This window comes from Myodes glareolus, chromosome 24 (genome assembly GCF_982192425.1).
Source record: "Myodes glareolus chromosome 24, mMyoGla1.1, whole genome shotgun sequence".
NCBI lineage: Eukaryota > Metazoa > Chordata > Mammalia > Rodentia > Cricetidae > Myodes > Myodes glareolus.
In genome coordinates, this window is record NC_142049.1 from 12,815,765 (window position 1) to 12,838,051 (window position 22,287).

Genomic DNA, 22,287 nt, shown 5'->3' on the forward strand with positions numbered 1-22,287 from the left:
TTAGAACGATCATAAGAGTAATATGGTATTGGCAGAGTCTGCGCACCTGCAATTCAAAACTGTACAATCTAAACACTCCACACTGACTTTTTGTGTATGTATACACGTTTCACACACACACGTCTGTGTATATACGTGTGTGTGTGTGTGTGTGTGTGTGTGTGTGTGTGTGTATGCACAACCTGTCAGTTAAAAATATTTGTTTTTCCTCAAAGCATTATCTTGGATTTTATTGGATTGCTATCACAAAACATCACAGACTGGATAATTTGCAATGAAAAGAAATTTCTTACAGTTACAAGAGTAGAGACTTCAGGGCTAAGGGGTTGCATTTGGCAAGGGTCTGCTGGCTGTGTGTCAGATTATGACAGAGGGTGTCATCTGGGGGAGAAAACTGACACCTGGAACCTATGAGCTTAGGTCTCCTTTTGTTTTATTTTTTATTTTTTGAGACATGGTCTAACTATACATCCTGGCTGGCTTGGAACTCATGATGTAAACCAGGCTGATCTTGAACTCACAGAGATCCACCTGCTTCTGCCTCACAAGAACTGGGATTAGAGTGTGCCAGCACACCCAGCCTCTCTTTCTTAAGGAGCCACTACCATCATCATGAGGTAAATGTAGGATCTGAATTAACTCTCATCCCCTCCAAAAGGCCCCATCTCCAAATACCATCAACATATGAATTTGGGGTTTCAAGTTTCTAACTTATAAGATTTTGGTAACATTTTTTCCTAATGTATATGGCTGGTTTTGTGTGTGTGTGTGTGTGTGTGTGTGTCTGTGTGTGTCTGTGTGTGTCTGTGTGTGTCTGTGTGTCTGTGCACCATGTACAGGCTGTGCCTGTGAGAGGTAGATCCCCAGGGACTGGAGTTACAGATGGTGTGAGCCACCATGTTGGGAATCCAATGCAGGTCCTCTAGATGAACAGCCAAAGCTCTTTGTTGCTGTACCATCTTTCCTGTCCCCTAAAAGATATCTTTAAAACATGGGAAGTGTAACCTATTAAACTGTCAATATGCTGTTTGCCAAAGGCCTGAACGAGACCCAAGAACAGGGATTGAGAAGCCCTCAGTTTAGGAGATCCGCTCCCTCAGTTCTGATAGTGCTACAGAACCAGCTAGACCCCGGGAACAGAAAGAATTCCCAGCAGCAAAAGAATTAGCAAAGAACAGTGCAGTAGTAGCACAAGGCCTTTTGTAAATGGCATGGCTGATCCCTTCTGCTGCTGTTCATAGGAGCATCAGATAGTGCTTGAGAAAGTAGGTTTGTAGTAGGAGCTTGTTCCAGGAGGTGGAAATAAGAGCAAACGATTGTGGCTCTGGGAGGGAGCCAGGCAGCAGTGTCTCCATTTTCCAGTAAGTATGGTAACCTGTGTGTGGCCATTGTTTTGCCAGTTTCTCAGGGCTACAAACCCCAGGCCCATTCTTCTAGGAGTCCTCAGATAAATGGGGAGACCGTGTGTCCAGAAGTGATAGGAAAGTGTTTTATAAGACAGTCATCCTTGGGGATAGACGAGTCCCTAAGCCAACTGAGGTTAGGAGAGTTACCCTGAAGAGTGCTCATACCGAGGCTTCATCAGTAGTTTAAAACCTTCTTGGGATCCATGCCAATGAATGCCTCGATTCCTACTGAATCTTTCTCTGCTTAAGTTAGTTCATCACACTTACTATACCAGGCAAATTCCTCTTCTGGTTCTGTGCTCAGTACTCTGCTTTTCTGCCCCTTTTGGGGGGTTCCATACTCATGGTTTCTCATGACTAATGCCATTAGTACGGTAAAACTCTCTCAGCCTCTGTGAGAAAAGAGGCTGTGGCCCAAGAGGCAGGAGACGGTGGCATCCAGAGCATGAGCTCCCCTGGAGCTGCACGGGTCTCAGAACTGTTGCTGGTCGCTTGTTTGCTTGTGCGGGGGCAGGAGGACTCATTCTTCATCTTAAATACTGGTCCTTGAAACTGCCACTTAAGGAATGGCTGAAGGAGCCAGGGTGTTTCACTTAGAGAAAATGAGACATGATTGCTGTCTTTAAGTATTTGAGGGGGTGTCATATTGAAGGAGGAATTAGTCTCAGGATAGTTCCAGGAGGCACAACTAGGAGCAAAAGAGGAAAGTTACAGAAGCGAGAGGCAAGCCAAGGGCATGAACGGGCATTAAAAATGCAAGATAGACACATTAAGCTGTGGAAAAAACAGTTTTCATGGTTAACCAGAACTGCACTTTAAAACAACTGGATACCGTTTTCTCTTAACCTCCTAATGGACCAAAGAGGGAAACGACAAATGATGCCCAGTGTTGGGAAAGAAAAGGTGCTTTCTATGGCACCGGTAGGAATGCAAATTAGCTCAATGCTTGAGCAGAAGAACGGAGCACTATGTGTCAAACATTTGACAGTGTGCGATTTATGATCCAGCACTCAGATTTATGGGAATTTATTCTAAAAATTGACTAGAAATGTCTGTAGATTGTGTGCTTTAGCACAGTTTAGCAATCATGAAAGCTCTCAATGAATCTGAATGTCACTGTCAGAGAATTGGCTAAAATTCTGTGGAATCTATACACACCAGCACATTGGACAGACACCAATGAGAACATGAGATATTCAAGAATATTCAAGAAGAAAATAAACTATGAATAATTGCTTTTAAATGGTTATAAGACATATACATCTTGATTCTTAAATTATAAATGAATAAAAGATAGGTATGTGTTAACACTGGAATATTAATTGCTTATTTCTGTGTTTGGATTGTTGGAGATTTTTCTTATCTGTTCATGTCTGCATTTCCCCAAAGTTTAACCTGACTTTAATAACCAGAGAAAATGATGTTTTGAGACATCAATCTGAAATTTCAGAGGAGGTATCCAAGATGATCAGATTGTGTGGTTTACAGTGAGGTTGAAAGCATGTCATTATCTGCCTTCTTGGCCTGCTCTTCTCCTGGGTACATCTGTGAAGACAGAGGTTCCAGAGAAGAAGGCCGTCTTCCTGTATCATGACTCACACATGCCTTCAGGGGACCTAACTGCCCCTGCTGCCTTGTTCCATGGCTGTCAATACTGATTCTTGATTAATGGCTGCATTCTTCACCCATATAACATTAATTCTACTTTACTGTTGGCATCCTGCAAGACCCAAGGGCATATATTGTGTTCATGTTCTCATCCCCATACATCATTCAGATAGCAAACATTATATTCATGAAGACAGGTTGAGAGAGTGGGTGGGTGGATGGATGGGTGGGTGGATGGGTAAGGGAGTGGGTGGATAGGGGAGTGGATAGTGAAAAAAAAAGAAGGGCTCTTGTTTAAAAAAAAAAAGAAAAATCATGACTCTATAGGAATTGAAGTGGATAGTGAAAAAAAAGAAGGGCTCTTGTTTAAAAAAAAAGAAAAATCATGACTCTAGAGGAATTGAAGGAATTTCTAAGTTTATAGAATTCAGTGTCATGGAGCTCTTTTAAGACACTTAGAGACAGTTGTGAGGTCTAGATGAGTGGCTAAATTGAAGTCTTGACTCTTTTACCCCTTCCTAAGGTCATGGAACGGGGGTACTAGATTAGCAAACAGCTCCCGGTGAGGACTATTAGCTACAATGCTGACCCTGTCTGCTCGCATGCTCAAATTCTGCAATCATTAACAATGACTAAGTTACAGAAAAGATTTATGATGGCGTGCTAAAGTCATTATATTTATCAGAACCCAACCTCCAGAAAAGGTTAGCAGCCAGGATGGACTTTGCAGTGCAAACCAGAGCTGTGTGGACAGAGTTCTTGACAGCCACTTATAACACATGCTCTTGGGCCTGGGTCGGTGAACTGTACAATCGTGAATCTTTCTTCTTCCTTCTGCCCATGCTATACAAACCTCAAAGTAGATTCTGGTATATTCCAGAAGCCCTTTCTGTTATATAGTAGCCTTCCTGATTAGCCTAACAACAGTTTACACTGTTTGGAGTTGGAATAGCAGGCACTGAGTTCCTTTTCCCCATCGTTCCCATCGTGCGCTTGTTTAGTTTGTCACAAACCACTCAAAGCAGGGTACGTTTTATACATTGGGGGTGTACTCAGAGTCTGAAGGGCGCTAAATTTCCAGAAGTGTGACTTATTTTCTCCCATTGTCACCACCCAGCCCCCGGCTTTTCATAGAGGGTTCATCTTCGAGCAGGGGTCATTTTAAAAGTGGAGGCATGACTTGCCACCTACTAGTCCATGTAGAATGCCTGGTTACCTAGCAGAATGGCTGCCCAGGAGAGCCGAGGTCTGACCCAGGTTAGGGAGTTTGACCCCAGAGTTGATTACTTCCCCCTGGGACCATCCAGAGCTGGAAAGAGCTTGTGTCGGCACTAAACGTTTTCCTCACGGATGAGGTGGGTGTCTTTTTCTCACTTCATTGCTGACTTTCAGTAAGCTGTGGCCACAGCATGCCACAGGCTTGAGGTTATTTTGCAGTTCTGGCCAGAAGCCTCTGGGGTCAGACCAGTGCTCATACTTCACCCGACAACTCGGCCCCGCCATGAGCTCATCTCCAACAGCTCTGGGCTTCTGGTAGTTTGCTTGTTGAATACTCTGTTTGTTTTTCTACCATGTGAGAGTCTCCAGAAGTTGCTTGTTGAATTTGAGGCCACTAAATCACAGGCAGTGGCTGTACCCCTATGCTCCCCAGCCCCCAGCCATCCTTCCTTATCCATATGTGACATGCTCAGGATCTCTCTAGATGTCAAAGCCACCGTGTCAGCTTCTGAGATGGAGAATGACGGTCACAGTCTTCTGGCTTTTCATTCTCAGGCAGGAGGAAGTGACTCTTCTTGTTCCTTCTGTAAATGTTTTCTGAGCTCCCACTGCAGAACAGGGTTTTCAATAGTAGCTCCCTTCACTGGGAAGAGACTGCCAAGAGTTGGCTCAACGAAAAGCCCTTGACCTGCTTCATGTATTATTTTTCATAAGAACCATAGCAAGGTGCAGGTACTATTATTGCCTCCTTTCTGAACACCTAAAGACAGCAATGTGAAGCAGTTAGCCTAGCACCCATTGCTAGGAAAGGAGTAAGGCAGGCTGTGTAGTCAGTCAGTCAGTCAGTCATCTCAGTACATTGACTTTTGTGATCACCCTATTCCCTGAAGGACAGGGATGCTGTGACCAGGCTTGTGGGTGGGGCACCAGGGAGTAGCATCAGATCTTGGGGATGGAATGCTGATCCCTAGAGCTTGGACCCTTCCCTGCTTTCCATGTGTCGGGTTGTGAAGGGTGTTCTGTGAACTATGTAGAACTTGCTTGAAGGCAGAGTGAAGACTAGTGCTCGTGTCTCTCACCCCGGGAGAAAATGAAGCTGAACAAGAGCAGGGACACGTGAGGGAGCTAAGACAAAGCAGGTTACACGGTGCAGGGGTGGCAGTGGGCAAGGTCTACATGAGGCAGGTGAGAAAGCTATAGCCCGCCCTCAGGAGGTCTGACTGCAAAGTCTGTGTGCTTATGTCATCATTACATCACCATTACATCATAGGCTTTGCTAGCTTCCCTTACTCCAAAAATAGCGCACAGATCATTTTGCAATCTTGACTAGAATTTGAACGTCAACTATTTGATCATTGTTTTATTGCAGCACCTATTTATGCACTGTTATCTATCTATCATCTGTCATCTATGAGATCTGTCTCAAATCTGTCAATCATCCATCTTCTATCATCTATCCAAACTGCTATCTATGTAGCTACACGTTCATGTGCATGTTGGCAATGCTAATTAGACTCAGTGATGGGTTATTTTTAAAAAGAAAGAGGCGGGGCGTGGTGGCACACACCTTTAATTCCAGTGAGTTCTAGGCCAGCCAGAGTCATACAGTGAGGTCCTATCTCAAAAGGAAAAATTTAATATAAAAAAAGATAAAAGAAGACATGAAGGGAATATGTGAGGGGGGTTCAAGAGGAGTTGGGGGTGAATAAAATCAAAATCCATTGTATACATGTGTGAAATTCTCAAAGAGTAAAATACATTTTAAAAATTGTCATCTACTGGGGCTGGAGAGATGGCTCAGAGGTTAGGAGCACTGGCTGTTCTTCCAAAGGTTCTGAGTTCAATTCTCAGCAACCACATGGTGGCTCACAACCATCTGTAATGAGATCTAGTGCCCTCTTCTGGCATTCTGGCAGAATACTGTATACATAATAAGTAAATAAATCTTTTTTAAAAAAAGTCACCTATAACCTATCATACATCTGTCACCAACCTATCTATCAAATCTATTGGCTGTCATCTCTCTCATCTATTCCTCTCTCAAATCTGTTATCTACCAAAGCCTCACCTACTTTCCATCAGCTCCCTTTCTACACTTGCATGTTATGTTCAGTTGGCCGGGTACTAAGCAGATCTCATTGGTCCATCCTGTTTCCCTGTACCAGAACTCTGATATTATTTGACCAGTTCCACCATGCCAAGAAGAGGCTCCAAATAATTTGCATCTGGAAGAATGAGCAGGCACCACACTCCTGAATCCTTCCCACTTGAGAATTTTTTCACTGTCCTGTGCAAAAAGAGTTCTTGAGGTCAGAAGGTGTCCATGGGGACATTTCCCCAGCATCTTTAGCAGTTAGCTTCTACCTTCTGACATACAGACGGCTAAGTCTGCCTTGTTTTTCTTTTCAGAATCTTCCCCTCCCCAGTTAGAACACATCTAGACCATTTCTCAAAGTCCTTGAACTCAAATTTTTGCTCAGATACTCCAGTGAGGTTTATTTTAATAACTAGACCAATTCAACGTGCGTTGCAGGCTGGAGCTCTCTCTGCAGGCTCCAGAGTCGCCCCTGTGTCCTGGGCGTTCTGTTCATGCCTCAAGTCCCGCGCTCATTTCCTGGGTCGACTTTGACCCCCACTTAGAATTTTGCTCCTCATATTCATTTCATTAGAATTTCTTAATCTGATCTTCTATTCATGGCCACCATTTTCTTCTTTGGCTTTTGTAATGTGACAAGTGCGCTTTTAATCGAAACTCAGTCTTGTCTTCCTGCAGCCATCACCTCCTCAGATCCCGTGAGGACTGACTTTAGATGTTTTTTCCATCTCTTTTATAAAGCAACTGGAAATACTTGCTCTGGTTCCTTCCCTTAATGTCCTCTTTCCCCCCACACTTCTGATTTCCATGCGCCTCACCATGGACGAGTCGCTATGCGGTGGTCCATTCTGACAGCTGAGAGTTGCTCTGTCATTCATTGCAAAGGTTCTGGAAAGATCTGAGGGTCCTTGACAAGGACAGAAGAGGGATGTTTGACTTCATGGCAGTCTTCGGAACACCTGAACCAAGTTTCACTTGCCTGTTTCCAGGACTGTGGCCGGAGTGGCAGGTTACGAGTCACAAATAGCCCCAGTGAGAATCTTGGAAATCTTCAGCCATGCGGTTTCCAAGGAGTCTCTGACTCTTCCCTGGGACTTGCCCCTCTTCTGGCCTCATCTCAAGCAGAGCTTACTCTGAGCTTTAACTGCTCTGATGCAAACCTTCCGTTCAATCTTCAGGCATTTACAAGGTCTTTACGTCGTATCCTTCCTCAAGCCCACCTGGCCTGATCCATGCATCCCCAAAACAACTCCACCCTTGCAAGCCTTCCCCAGTTTCTGGCTCTGAGATACACTTTGGATCCCACATCAGGCCTTTGTACCCTTTATTGTAATTTGGGAGGGACAGGTAGGTTCAAAAGCACCAGTACCACCCTGGCTTCCCTTTGCCAACTCAAAAATCGGCTTTGAGGATTACCAAGCAAGATTCCTGAAATGCAAAAAACCTGCAGGCCAACATTCTTTTCAAAATGCCTACCAAGATAAAAAGTCCCTAGACCACAACAAAAGGGTTCCATGCAATCCACTGGGAAACTTCACAGTCTGCATTTCTCTCCTGGCCAATGGTGCAGCCTCTGAGAAGCCTAAAGTGATGAAACCTTTTTATCTTTATTGAGACTGCTTCCCAAATGTGTTTTTGCAAAAGTAAATTTTTTTCCCCTAAAATTTACAAATGTCCCCCAGGGAAGGCGTTGGCAGTGTGCCGCGCGTGAGCAAGCGCCTTGAATCGCTTACAGCCAGAAGACAGTTGCTCCCCTTCTGCCTTTTGTTTTTGTGGAACGCAAAAAAATATGTCTTAATTCATAGGAGGAGGTGAAGGCCAGGGACAACCTCTTTCCAGAGAGACTGCAAAACAGCCCCACTTTGCACGCGTCTGCGCTGGGTTCCTGTAATCTTTGGTGAGGAATGAAGAAGCTTCCTTGGCCCGTGCGGACCTTCCCTTCCCAAGAGCAGTTTCCAGTTCCATCTCATTTGCATTGTTTATAGTCTCCAGATTTATTTCTGGCTGACAGGAGGGAAGAGGCTATCCAAGGAGGGCGAGGTAATTTAATATGGGGTGAAATGAGCTTGTGAGACTGATTAGGGAATCACTAAAACCTGTTAGAATAGCTGGAGTTAGCCTGCTCCTATTAAAAACCGCTTTGCAGTTCCTGCCAGGAAGCACTCCTCCTGAGTCCTCTCCACCCCCTCTGGCACCCAGCGGTGGCCCTGTGGCCCTCCTCCAGGCCCTGTTCCGTTGCCTGTGACACTGTTCAGCACATGGCATTGGAAGGAGCTGAATCTGTTTTCCCCATCAGCTGGTGAGCTCCAAAGAGTACCAAGAATAAGAACAGGCTTCTCCCTCCTCTGCAGCAGAGGGCCAGGCCCCTACCTGGTGCTTGTACCTAGAGGATGTCACAGCCGGAGAGCCTAGGGCAACATCGCGGGCCAGCACGCCTTCCGTCCTGAGGAAGGTTCTTCTGAATCATCGTTGAATCCTGCATCTAGGCAGAGATCAGCACAGGGAGCGCTAGCTCAGCCCGAGGATGACCCCACCTCCTATGTCAGTGCTGAGGGCGGCATAGCTGAGGTGGTCCTGGTGGCATTAGAAACCAGCCATAGGGAGCAGGCCAATAGGCAGCATTCCTCCAGGGCCTCCATTTCTGTTCCTTACTCTAGGTTCCTGACTCCATTTCCCCTTATGATAGATTGTGACTTGCAATCCAGGTCAACCCTTTCCTCCCTAGGTTGCCTTTGGTCTTGATGTCCTTCACAACAGAAGCAAAGAGGACACTGGTAAATCGAACCTCTGTGCCACGTACAGTGGTGATGTTTCCTGTCCCGTCCCCCACCAAACACCTATAGAGACACTGTAGGATAAGGGTACTCACACCTATATCTCATGATAAGTGCGACACATTGTTGCCTGAACTCCAGAGGGCCACAAGCTTTTGCCATCAACAGCAGAGTCAGGATTCTTAAGTCAGGATGCCCCTGGTGACCCCAGATCTAAAGGCTGTTACTAATAGCCATCAAACCATACACTGTCCATCTTCCTTCCAACTGTGTTGGTACCAAGCCCGATGGCCATTTTCCTTGAAGAATCCTTTCCTGAAGCCAGTTTTGGTCTTCCAGGGGTTCATCAAAAGCCCCCAACAGACTGCCTCTGTCTCTAATAGCCAAAAAGAATCTTGTCACCGTTGTTCTAAATATAGACATCTGTGCCACCACAGATGGAGAGCAAGTTGCAAGGCTCGCCTAATGAACTCTGATGATCATCTCCAGTGAATGTGGTTGCCAACCCTGTGTGCTCGGCCATAGATAACTTTCCCAAAGGTCTTTGTAAGTGACCAGGAGGTTCCAGGGAGAGGCAGGAAGATCCGGGCAGCAAGCTACCCTGCAGCAGAAAGTCCCTGCACCCTCCCCAGGAAGCTCTGGTCTCTCTGTCACAGACCCTTCTTCACAGTCACCTTCTGATGAGCAGGCCACCGTCTTGTATCCTGAGAGGTGATCAAAGGAGGAGCAATCACTATCATCATTTTAACACATGGCACTGGAGCGCTGTGACCTCGCTAACCTGCTGACATTTAAACATTGTCAAAGCTGTGCTATGCCAAGATGCACGTGACTGTATGGTAGGTGTCCAGAGCCAGGGCAAGAGGAGAGATTGGAAAGTGGGTGGCGCTGTGAAGTGTTTGCAGAGACGAGACACTGTTGAGCCTCAGTAAGGAGAGAGCTGTCTTAAAGCAGCCCCAAAGTAGGAGAGCTTGAAAGTAGGTCACTGAAAACTGGGGGACCACTTGGGGAGAGCTGCCATGATGAGGAGGTGCCATGGATCAGGAGACATCACAGAACCTGCTGGTGAACTGGCAAGGTCAGGACCTTTTCGTACCATTCCCGGGGCTGAGCAGTAGGAGGTGGTCCAGGTGTCAGTTGGTTTGGGAGAGGTGAGCAGGGTCAATGGAGGCCAATCTCGCTGAACAGAGTACATGCCATGGTAGTGAGATGGGACAGCGGAACAGGACATGGGGCCACTGTAGGAGAGGAGGTGAGCAGAGCCTGTGAGTGTCAGGGGACCGAGGGCAACTAAGGAGAACACGGTGATGGAGGTTCTAGTGTCGCCTTAGGCAGGTGGGTGACAGGCGGACAGCTGTCTAGAAGCAGGAGTGGAGGGAGCAGCCAGTGAAACTCACTGCACTCCTGGGTGTGTCCCACAAACTGTAGCAGAAACCCCTCAGCTTTCCCTGGGAGGAAAGGGCCACTGTGTTCCCATGGAAACCACATCACTCATGCTGGGATGATCATTCAAACTCAGAATTACATGGTGGGCAGAAACTGAGAGGTCTGAGATTTCCCCCACTTTGCTCGCTTGATGGAGAGGCAGAGGTGTAGAGCTGGACAAGCCATGGTGCCCTCATTCTAGTTAACAGACCCACCACCTCTGTTGTTAAGACAACGCTATGTTTACAGATCCCCTTTCCCTGGAAATGGAGTTTTGTTTTTCAAGTCCAAATCTCACAGCAGACCACTCAGTAGCAGCCGCCCAGCCTAGCCAGCGGAGGTGCTTCTCTGCCTCCTAGTTTGGTAGCCACACACTGGTTAGGGAATGTGGTGTCTCCACTTACAGTTCGGGCTAAGCCTCTGCTGCCACCAGGCATATCTCCTCTCCTCTGCTCGCCAAAGGGCGGGGCCCTAAGTTGGGTATCACTATGCCACACCCACGTTTCTGTGTGGCTAAAGAAGACTTGCCAGGAGTGGGAAGCCTAAGGACCAAAGCATCATGGGTTGGCCTATTTAAAATCAAATGTACATTCTTCCTGCCTCAGTCTCCCAAGTGTTGGGGTTACAGCCTTGGCCACTACCATACCCACCTTATTTTGTGTCTTTTTAGAAAAACTATGAAAACGTAGAACATGTTCATTAATAAAAATTTGGAAGATATGGAAAACCCATTCAAGATAGAGGAAAATTCACCCATAAGCCCATTATAAATTTGTTTAAAATTTAAATTAAACAGTGGCAGTACCCCTTTCTGCCCCGGACTTTTCGCTGAAGGTCAAGTGCACTATCTCCTAGTGCTTTTCTCTTTTTAGAAAACCTAGTTTATATGCGTTCATTCTTTTACGTGGCGTTTAATTAGTCATTCATTCTCCAGCGGGGAGCGTGACTCTCATCTCTGGTCTGGGAATCTGGTGTAGGGCTCGCGAAGTCTACACACTGCAGAGGATTCTCTGTCCAGGAATTCTGGCGTTTCTGAAGCTCAAGCCCAGAAGTAGTGCAAAGATGATTTAAATTGACAGAGCTACCACGGAAGCAACCTGCAGAGGAGGATGAGAGTGTCCTTTCCCTGCCTGCTAGCATCTCTAGACGTGTCCATCATCCCGTAAGCCGTATCCGTCTGATATCTGGTGTGAACTCAGGAGAGATGTGACATTTTCAATCATGTTCTTTAGTGGGAAATTCCATTTGGGGGCAGACAACGTTGTGGGTCTTTCCCTCTGAACTGTTTGTTCCTAGCATACACTCTCGTCCCAGGATGCTTTGTGCCTTTCCTGATCTCTCCTTGGCGGTCTCGATCACCGCTATGTGTGTTGCTACCATTGCCTTCTAACCTGGGTTTACCTCTGACTCCCCTTTATGCTGTTTTCCAACCCCCTGATGTTTTGCCTGCTTAGAAACAACACTGTGCTTGCGCCTTTCTTCTGTGGGGCGTGCGGAGCTGCAACTCAAAGATGTCCCAGGCTTCTCCAAGTATAAAGACTTTTAACAGCCTGGGGTGGAGGATGCTGTGCTGTTGGTTTTTTGTTTCTTTTTTGACTTTTTTTTTCTCCACAAAGATTCTCTCTGGCAGCTGATCCTTTTTTTTTTTTTCCTCTTTGCATGTGTTATACTTTTCTGCTGACCTGATCCAATCACAAACCATCATTTCATCTTGGATGGTCTATAAAAGCAAACTGTAGGACCTGCCAGTATCGTGTCTAAAAGAGAGGCAAAGCAGTGTGGTCTGGCCTGAGACTGCAAGACCTAGGCTCCAGTGAGGGCCCACGGGATGTCTGCTGGGCCTGTACAGGGATGTGTTCTCCTTGACTGAGACTGCCGGGCTGTCGTTCCCAGTGCATATAAGCTGTGTCTTACAGGAGAGGCCTTCCATCCACAGGGGTGCACGGAGCCTTCAGCCACTGGCTTAGGAGATAAACTGTAACTATACCAGACACCTCACTGTATGATACCATCCCTCTTTTCCCCCAGCCCTGTGCCACCTGCTGCCCCAAGAGCTGTCCCTCCTGTCTCTGCTGATCTCACCAAGTATGTGGCCTGAAACTGATGAACCTGTGAAGCCCCGTCCTCTCCTGTCAGCCCCTGGGTCTGCCTGGACCTGCTTGCTCACTCTGCACTTGTCTTTATAACCGTTTTACACCCATTTGTCCGTCTGCTTTGGGGTTCTCCAAAGGGACATGACTGTAATATTAACACACACACCACCAGCATTGTGCTCAGAATTTGATAGGAGCTTGGGGTAAGAACACTTGGAAAACCCTTTGAGTTGCTGGTCAAGGGAATCCAAGAAACTCCCTAAAACGATATAGGTTATTGCCTTGTTTGCCTCCCAGGATGTGAAGGAAAGACCCTATTGCTAAAGATGCTGGACTTGGAGGAACAGAGCTGAAACTGACCTGAACGTCTCCTCTGAAAAGCAATTCAAAGTCCTAAAACCACGACAACCACCAGCACAGGAAGATATACTCAGGGGCGCAATAGTAGTGCTAACATTTTGGGAGTAATAACCACCTCAGTAAGGCCCATTCAGTAGGAGGGAAAGCATGGCTGGTACACAGCCAACTATCTGTGACTGATGAGGTCATGGGCCCTAGAGAAGAACCTACTACAGCCATGTTCCTAAACCAGCATAATTCTCAACCTCTTTCTATGTATCCATCTGTAGAACTACAGATGAATGTACATCTCACCCCCAATCAAAGAAGCTTTTCTTCAGCAGGCAAAGAACTGTCACAGAAATCCACAGCCAGTCAAAATGCAGAAAGCAATGGATTGTGGGGTGCCCATCTCTGATGGCTGCATCTACAGTCCAACCCCTATACCTAAGGCTAAGGGAACATTGTAGTAAAGGGGGATACAAGGATTGTAAGAACCAAAGGACCAGGATGTCTGCTATGAGATAGCATCTTTTATCTATGACAGAGTTGCATCCTAAAAATGTTTTTTCCCCAGTGAATATTTATTTATTAAGACCACAGATGGTAAGGGTAGAGCTTGGAAGTGCCTGCCATGAATGATACCCTACAGTCCTCACTGAGGACCCCAGCCTCACTCCTTCTCCTCTTCTGGGAGCATTTCAGACTTACGTCATTTTCTACGATTACACAATATCCTGAAGGGTAGTGGTAAGCTTGTTCCAAAGTGGTAGTCCACTCAGAAAGTGGGAGAAAGTGCAGTGATGGTCTCAGCTGGTGGGAATTTTGCCTTGTTTTTCTTTACACCCATGAAGTCTTAACAGTATGGTTGCCAAAACAAGACGGGCACAGTGACAATACCAGATGACAAGTTTAACAAGTGTAAAAAGTGCAGGCGTATATGGGGATTATTTTGAATCACTATGTAGAAACAAAAAGAAGATGAAATATGTGATATACATACACACACACATACATACATACATACATACATATGAAACCTTGCCGAGCGGTGGTGGCACACACCTTTAATCCCAGTACTTGGGAGGCAGAGACAGGCGGATCTCTGTGAGTTCGAGGCCAACCTGGAATACAAGAGCTAGTTCCAGGACAGGCTCCAAAGCTACAGAGAAACCCTGTCTCCGAAATAAATAAATAAATAAATAAATAAATAAATAAATACCTTGCCCTGTGCCTTGGGAGGGTGAGTCAATATTTCCAAGACATCATTTCTCCTGAAAGTAAATTATAAATTTAATCGGGCCTATTAACGATGTCATCAAACTATTTTATGAAGTTAGGTAAGTTGATACTAAGTTTCATGTGGAAAAACACATTTAAGAGTAGCCAAGAGAAACCCTACAGGGGATGCACTGGAAGACATTAGAACTCAGGGCAGTGCCTGTAGCTCAGGTAGCATGGCACTGGGGCTGGGCCGGATTAGTGACTGGTGGAATAGAAAAGAAAGTCCATAATTAGACCCAATCATGCATGGGGACTTTTCACAGGATGGAAGTGGTATCTCAGATCACTCTACTTTAAACAAATATCAGTAGGACAACTGAATCATTGCATATTTGAAGACAAACATGGATATCTATCTCATACCCTACACAAGAGTATTTGAGTGTCTGCGCAGCTAATTGTAAACGTTGAGGCCAGGAAAGCACCAGGGGGAAGCAAGGAGGAGCCATTTTAATCTCTGCAGGAGAAAATGGCTTTCTAACTGTGGCCCCGACACACCATCGTAAGCAAAGGTAGAAGACAAAGGACCACGTGGGAGAACATACTTATGGCATCTTTCTCCGCAGAGACAGCTCTTTTCAAGTGAGACCCCACGTGATAGTGTGAAGCTATAACCCTATCTCCCGGGAGGTGGAGACAGAAGAATAAGAAATTCGAAGTCATCCTTGTCTTCATACGATGTTCAAAATCATCCTGAGATATAGCAAACCTGTCTCATAGACAACACTGGGGAATAGGTCACCAAAATCCCAACAGAACAGTGGGGAAGAACCTGAACAGACAATTCACTAAAACTCCAAATGCAAAAGCAGTTCTAAACATGAAGTGGTGTTCAAATGTAACGCTGATGGCTGAAATGCAAATTAAGACATCTATTCTCACCTGTCAAACTGACAAAAACTGACGGCACATTCTGTTGGCCAGGAACATGGAGGAACAGACTTTCAGACATCAGTGGCTGGAATGCAAACTGGTACAGCCCGTCTGGAGGGAATTTTATCAAAACAGCAAGTTTATCTATAGTTGACCCAGCATTCCTATTTCTAGAGAACTGATACCCTACAGGTACAACTCCAATGATTAAAAAAAAAATACATGCTAGAATGTTCATTGGTTCTAATTCCACATCACTTGGGAACCCCTCACCACTCACACACGATCAGTGGTTGCGTAAACATGGCGCATCAGCACAATTACGTGCTATGTAGTTCTGAAAATTAACTGAGGAAGAGCTAGCTCCGTGGACAAATATGAAGGGTTTCCAAGATGTACACATATATGTATACGTATATGTTCATGTATATGCAGGTTCATGTTTGTGTGCATGTATGTAAGTATATGCATGTGGAGGCCAAAGGGCGGCCTCAGGTGTTGTTCCTTGGGTATCATTCACCTTGTTTGTATGTTTGCTTGTTTGTGAAAGAGTCTCTCAGCGGCCTGGAGCTCACGTCATCTAAGCTGGCTTGTTGGCAAGCCCCAGAGGATCTGCTCACTTTTGCCTCTTCAGTGCTGGGATCACAAGTGTGCACCAACAGATATGGTGGCGTACGCTTTTAATCTCAACATTCAAGAAGCGGAGACAGAAAGATCTCTGTGACTTTGAGGCCAGCCTGGTTTACATAGCAAGCTTCAGGACAGCCAAGGCTGCATAGTGAGACCTTGCTTTAAACAAATGAGCAAATAAGAACCAACAACAACCACCAAAAATGACCAACAAGCGCGTGCCACCTCAGATGGTCTTTGGTTCCTTGCCGAGGGAAAAAAGTAAATTGTTTGCAATGTCAACAAGACCGACTTAGTCTTCCTATTGGTGTTTCACTCCAACTCTCTCAGCAAGGTTGTGCATATGTAGAGATGAGTGACTTGGATCTTACCCTCCGTCACTGCCTCTGTGCCATCCACAGATGCAGAGGGTGATGGACCATGAAATCATCAGGCACTGTCAGGCAGGGAGGCAGAGGAAGCAGTGTGGGGCTGCTGAGCAGCTGGCTAGCTTCCCAGCTCTGAGTGGCAGCAATGGCTCTGTAGTCTCCATTGCGTGAATGAAATCATGAGTGCTTTCCCCACTTAGTCAGTAACTCTGGGCTTGTTGATGATGCTGGCATGTCTCATTTCAGGAATGACCATCCCCGAAGAAGACGCTGATGTAGGGCAAGGCAGTAAATATTGCCTTGTGGCCATCGGGAGGCTCCAGGTAAGCAAAAAGCCTGTTGTTTTCATCTTCAATGAGGGCTTGTTACTGCGGGAAACAAGAGCCTGAGTTTGGGTGCCTCTTCATTTGGAAGTACCGTGTACTAGTATTTGTGGGGTTATGTGCCTCACTCTGGTAAGGATAAGGCTGAGCCTGGAGATAAACGGAGGATACCATGAAGGATACACCACCGAGCCCTTGCTGTACTGAGGGTTAACAGACCTCGTTCCCACCTACAGGTTACTGCAGAGGCGAGTTCCTCCAGAAGTCACATCCTTTCTAACCACCTTTAAAGTCTCCCACGGGCCTTGTGGGACAAAATCCAAATTCATCATTCCATCTTCCTCTCCTTCCCTTCTTCCCGTCTCACCACATCCTCTTACCAAACCACACTGTTCCCTTCCCATGATGCCACCACTTGGCTCCCCACCTCCATGGGTGTTTTCGAGCTGTTTCTTCTACCTTGCGTTTCTTAGTTGCCGCCCTGCCTTCAGCATTCCTTCTGTGTACTTCCTGCCTCCACATCCCTTGAGACCCTAACTCAGTACCAATCTCCTTAGTTCACACTAGACGATGCCGCTTCCCACTGTGCTCCCTCACACAGTTCCCACCTAAACTTCGTCTGCCCGCCATTTTCTGTGGTTCACTGAGGGTACGCTTGTGTCTGACAAGGTCCTCTGGGGGCAGGGGCCCTGTCCTGTTAAAGCGAATTCACTTGAGGCTGGAGAGATGGCTCAGTGTTAAGAGAGTTTGAGTATTCTTCCAGAGGACCTAGGTTTGATTCCCAGCACCCACATGACAGCTCACAACTGTCTGCAACTCTAATCCCAAGGGGAATTGAAGCCCTCTTCCGGCCTCCTCGGGCATCAAGCACGAAGGTGATGTACAGACATACATGCAGACCAAACACTCGTACACATTAAGTAAATAAATAAAACTTAAATGTTTTAATTTGCCTGGTATCTGCTATACAGTAGCCCACTCAGTCAACTGGCTCATTCATTCTTGCTTTGACATTCACAGTATTTTCCAAACTGATGAAGGGAGGCATGGTTGACATAATCCAGAAGGCTCCTGTTTCACATCCTTGGCCTCCTAAGTCTGACCATTTTCAAACAACTGAATAAGCAGTTCATTCACTTAAACACTGGGTCTTCACTGGGGTGTAAAATAAGAATGGTTGGGTGAATTCGGTCTAGAAATACATACTTTTTGAGTCTCTACACCAGTTACAGAGGGGAAGAAAAGAGGGAGAAAGTGGCAGCAGTGAGCACCAACCATCCGCCAGCACAGCGGGCAGTATCTCTTTGGCATCACAATTATAAATTGTTCTAATTATTCATCATTCCTACTGACTAATAAGGGAACAAGTGCTCAAAAATGTAAAGAAAGTGGCCAAGCATTGGTTAAATCTCCCACACTCATCTTTCCAGTGGCACGGAAGGATTTGTGTGTGAGCTTCAGGGTCCTCACCTGCGCCGTTATCCACCCTGTGTTCCAGGTGACCAGCTCTCCTGTGTGCATGGACATGAGTGGCATGTCGGTGCCCACAGAGTTCCTGTCCCGGCATAACTCTGATGGGGTCATCACATTTGTGGACCCAAGATGCATCAGCGTGATTGGCTACCAACCCCAGGTCAGTGGCTAGCCCTGAGCTCCCGAAAACTGGTGGAAGATTTAGCTTCTCTCAAAATGTGTGCATCTTATTTGTTCAAGGTTCAGCGCAATGACCTCTTGGAGAAGTCACGTCGGGGTCTAGATTCCCTGTTTGTCTAGGCTGACACCCTTCCCAAGGAAAACTGTTGATCGTAAGACAGCACCACGCTAAGTGGACTGCTTGTCTCTTGTTCTAGCCTTTCCGTGGCTCTCACTGAGTTCTCACAAAGGAGGGGGAGTTGAGATTAGTTTATCTTAATTATAAAGCTTGTCTGTGTCTAACATCTGTCACAATGCCTCAGGGCTGCTGTTCCTTCTTCATCCTTTAGAGAAACTTTTCTACTTGAGGCATAGTTTCAGGTCTTTGCTCCAGATCCTTCCTGAAAAATCAGTGGCATGAGAAACACAGGAAGGCAGGAGCCACCCAGGTGAAGCCAAGGAACTGCAACCATTTGTAGTGAAAAGCGAACTGTGTTGTAAACCTAAGGATCTGTCGTAAACCAGAGGAGACACTTAGGGACAAGTGTGGGAGGATGGAGATGTTACCAAATGAGCACTGATTTCTTAGGTTTTGTAGTATGCTGACATTTATTATATTAATGATAAAAAAAAACTTTGTGGAGAAGTGTTATAGGATCTACAACTTATCGTCAACTGATCTAGTTAACACACACACAAAACTCCCATCTGCATTTGTGTATGGACATCTATGAAGAAAAAGAAAGAAAATATTAGTAACATATTGACAATTAAATCAATATAATGAACATGCAAGTGTTTATTATATATCCTTTTACCTTTTCTATAGTTTTTAAAATTAAAAAAAATCATGTAAAAAAGAAGGGGTTCTTTGTTCTAAGAAACAGACTTTGGGAAGCTTTGAGATGTGTTCGCATGAGTTATTTTAATTGCTTGTGTATTTTTTTTTATTTGTTTAACTTTTTATCCATGCTGGAATCAGCCCTGTGTGTAGATTTTAGAACTAGGAACAGTCCTAACCAGAAACATTAGAGACTGCCAATAATTCTGAAGCTAGAGTCGTGCAAACTGCGACCTCACCTCTCAGATAGAATAAGGTAAACGCCAATGGCCCTTCCAGCTGTACAGTTCTGGACAGCTCCGTGCATCCTGCAGCAGCAGCTTCCCGAGAGTCTGTGCGCTCCTGGGTGGGACCTGGGAGCTGCCCCTTACTGCTGAGTCAGCTCGCTTCAAGCATCCCATGCTGATGCAGGTCCCCATCCTTGAGCTTACATCTTTTGCTGTTTAAGACACTCCCTAGAATGTGCTCAAATTGCCCTTTGATTTTTTTTTTTTTTTGTATTCTGCTCCCATTCACTGTAAACCCGAGTTGGAGATGAAGATTGGATTTTTCAAACAATACCTGGGCTAGTGAAGGTCATTAAGGGACGGGCTTGAGGCAAGCCCAGCTCTCGTGGCCTCGGCCAGCCACTGTTTCCATCCTTACACAGTTTTAGTTTATGTGGGCAGCAATGTCTGTCCCTGAGCTTACTTTGGATGTTTTAAGAATATGTTGATTGCCCTTCGAGAGGCAAACGGGAATAAAGTCGTGTTGTGGAGCTGCTGATCTAGCGCCCAGACAAAATTAGAAACCAGCGAGGACTGAGCCAGGGGGATTTTAGAATGGATGCAGACAGGAAGAGGGGCCTTTTTATGTGTAAGACTACGGCGGGCAGGCAAGAGGAGGTGTGGGCTCGCAGGGATGTAAGCAATACCTTTGTCTCCAGGCTGGGGGGTAAGAGATGGACAGTGGTCTCTGGTGTTATTAAAACTATCTGTCCCCTTTAGGACCTTCTGGGAAAGGATATTTTGGAATTCTGCCACCCTGAGGATCAGAGCCACCTACGGGAGAGCTTCCAGCAGGTATTGCCCATGGCTGCTGCTGCCGCTGATGCCTAGCGAGGTACCTGGCGGGGAGGCAATGGCAAGAGGAATGGAGGCCTACTGTGAGCTACCAGGCTGGGAGTGCCCTCCTAGAATGTCACACACCCATTCTGGGCAAGAGTTCAAGCACAGGGAGGTGAGATACATGAGGAAGTCATTGCTGTTGCTATATGGCAGGAAAGGAGGACAGGTTCTGAAGAGTATCCCCAAGCACCAAGTCTAGGGAGGGTAACTGGGGAGAAGAGCCAGCTCCCAGGGGAGGGATCAGCTGACATGAGTTGTCAAGGGACAGTGCAGAAGACATGGGAGATCATGCCAGAAGGAGGGGCCGTGCCAGATATGCCGGTGTGGCCTGCCTGCTAGGAGGGTCCTCAGAAATTCCTGGGTCTGACAAGGAAGAAGTAGCAGGCGGTGAGACCAGCCAGGTTGGGTCTGGGGCCTCTTGTGCCATGCTGTAAGGCCTCAGCTCTCTTCCAGGTCACATGATGGCAAGTAGCAATCTTTCTGAGTGTGTAAACAGAACACAGCTCTGAAGGGCCACTTGGGAAGCCCAGGGACGGACGGGGACACACACACACACACACACACACAAATGGAAGATAATCCCAGAAGACCTTTAAAATGAGCGATGGGTCCCAAAGGTATGCAAAAGGTAACTTAAGGAGAGAATCACTCAGATGGGGAGAGTGGGGGAGAGGCCGCCTGGCAGAATGGCCACCATAAGAATGGCACCGTGTGCATCGTTTCTGCGTACCAAGCACACACTCCATGACCGACACCCCAAGCATGAGTCCCAGGAGGAAGGGGCCGGGGGTTCGGAGAGGCTCACTGAAGCAAAGGGACAGAGTGTCACACTTCAGCAAGTCAGAGCTAATTCTGAAGGAGGGCTGTTGGCTCCTGAGCTGGCCTTGGGGGTGAACTCCCTCGGGCAGACTCTGATGTACTGGGGAGGGGGTTGTTATGAACATAAGAGACTCTGCTGTCATCTGTCTGGAGGATGGGCTTTTCTTGGCATTTTGGTTTGCAGGTATCTCAGGCCCAGCCAGGGGAGGTCTCCCCATCTGCACAAACCTGGGCCTCTGGTTTCACACCTACGTGGGTGACACTGGGGGGAGGGGCTTCCTCCTTGACCTCAGTTCTGTTCTGACGTCACTCTTTCCCCACTCAGGTTTCCTTTTCTTTCTCTAGCCCCGCCTGGTTGGCTGCTTCACACTCTCCTGCAGCCTGGAAGACATCAACCAGAGAACTTCCTCCTAACCTCAACTGCCGGGTGGCCCCAGTCCACTTGTCCTTTGGCTTCCTGCCTCCTTCCAGGCGGCTCTCCACCTCTTCATCCAAGGGCCCAGCCCCTCCCTCACACCCACTCCCAACCAGTTGCTCAGGATAAAGCTCAGCATCCCTTAGGCAGGTCCTTCTAGAACAAGACACCATGATGTTTCCCTGCTTCCTCCTGTCATCCCTGCCCACTCCTCCCTCTCTCTCTCTCTCTCTCTCTCTCTCTCTCTCTCTCTCTCTCTCTCTCTCTCTCTCTGTTGTCTTTTCACTTCAAGCCTTTGTAAAAATACAAACTGGCTTTGCCAACCATGGTCCACCTATCTACGTGAGTTAAATGTGTTTCTTCCCTTAGGTTCAGGCTCGCTGCAAGCCTGATCCCACTCCATGCTCCTTTGGACACGATTCTTCGGTCTCACTGGCTTCTCTTGCCTTCTTGAACATTCTCTTTTCTGTCTTTTGGCTATGACTGAGCCATTCCCTGGCTGGAATATGACCCACTGCTCTTCACATGGCTGACAGCTCTCAACCCGTGTCATCTGTGAGATCTTTCCAGCGACTAGGAAAGAGGTCTGATCTTCCTCTTCCCCTCGTTTCTCCTTTACCACATGTCGTTTCTTCTGTTGACTTCCTCTTTTTTCAACTCTTTCACGGGAACGTGGCTTGACTGTGGGCAGACCCCCATGCCCGTACTTGTGAGCATCATCTCTGTGAGGGTGGATCTGAACCAAGCTACCTAAGCAGATCAGAACATACAGCAGCTGACTCCCATTTGGGGAAAATGTGAAATCAGAATCGGGGAGACTTTACCAGGATGCTTTGTGCCACGTTTACTAAGTGTGCAGAAGTGAGGGTGACTTTGCCTAGCCAGCTTTGGGCTTTGCGGGTTTCATCTTTCTGGGTGTATGGGTATGAGTCTCTCATGGTGATGGATCTCCCATCCTGTTTCTTGAAACTATCCAGATCCTTCTTCACTTGTTTTCCCATGGAATCCTCAACTCTATCCCGTAAATACTGTCCTCAT

The 22,287-nt window shown here is 46.6% G+C and overlaps 1 protein-coding gene across 10 annotated transcripts in view; it reads left to right on the forward strand.

The window, feature by feature from the left end:
- Positions 1 to 22,287, forward strand: part of Arnt2 (aryl hydrocarbon receptor nuclear translocator 2) — a 160,129-nt gene that overhangs the window by 104,749 nt on the left and 33,093 nt on the right. For all 10 annotated transcript variants that reach the window (XM_087901528.1, XM_087901529.1, XM_087901521.1 and 7 more), the window contains 3 exons: positions 16,360 to 16,436; positions 17,935 to 18,069; positions 19,896 to 19,970. In XM_087901528.1, the coding sequence (XP_087757654.1) occupies positions 16,360 to 16,436; positions 17,935 to 18,069; positions 19,896 to 19,970 (287 nt within the window). The remainder of the gene's footprint in view (positions 1 to 16,359; positions 16,437 to 17,934; positions 18,070 to 19,895; positions 19,971 to 22,287) is intronic.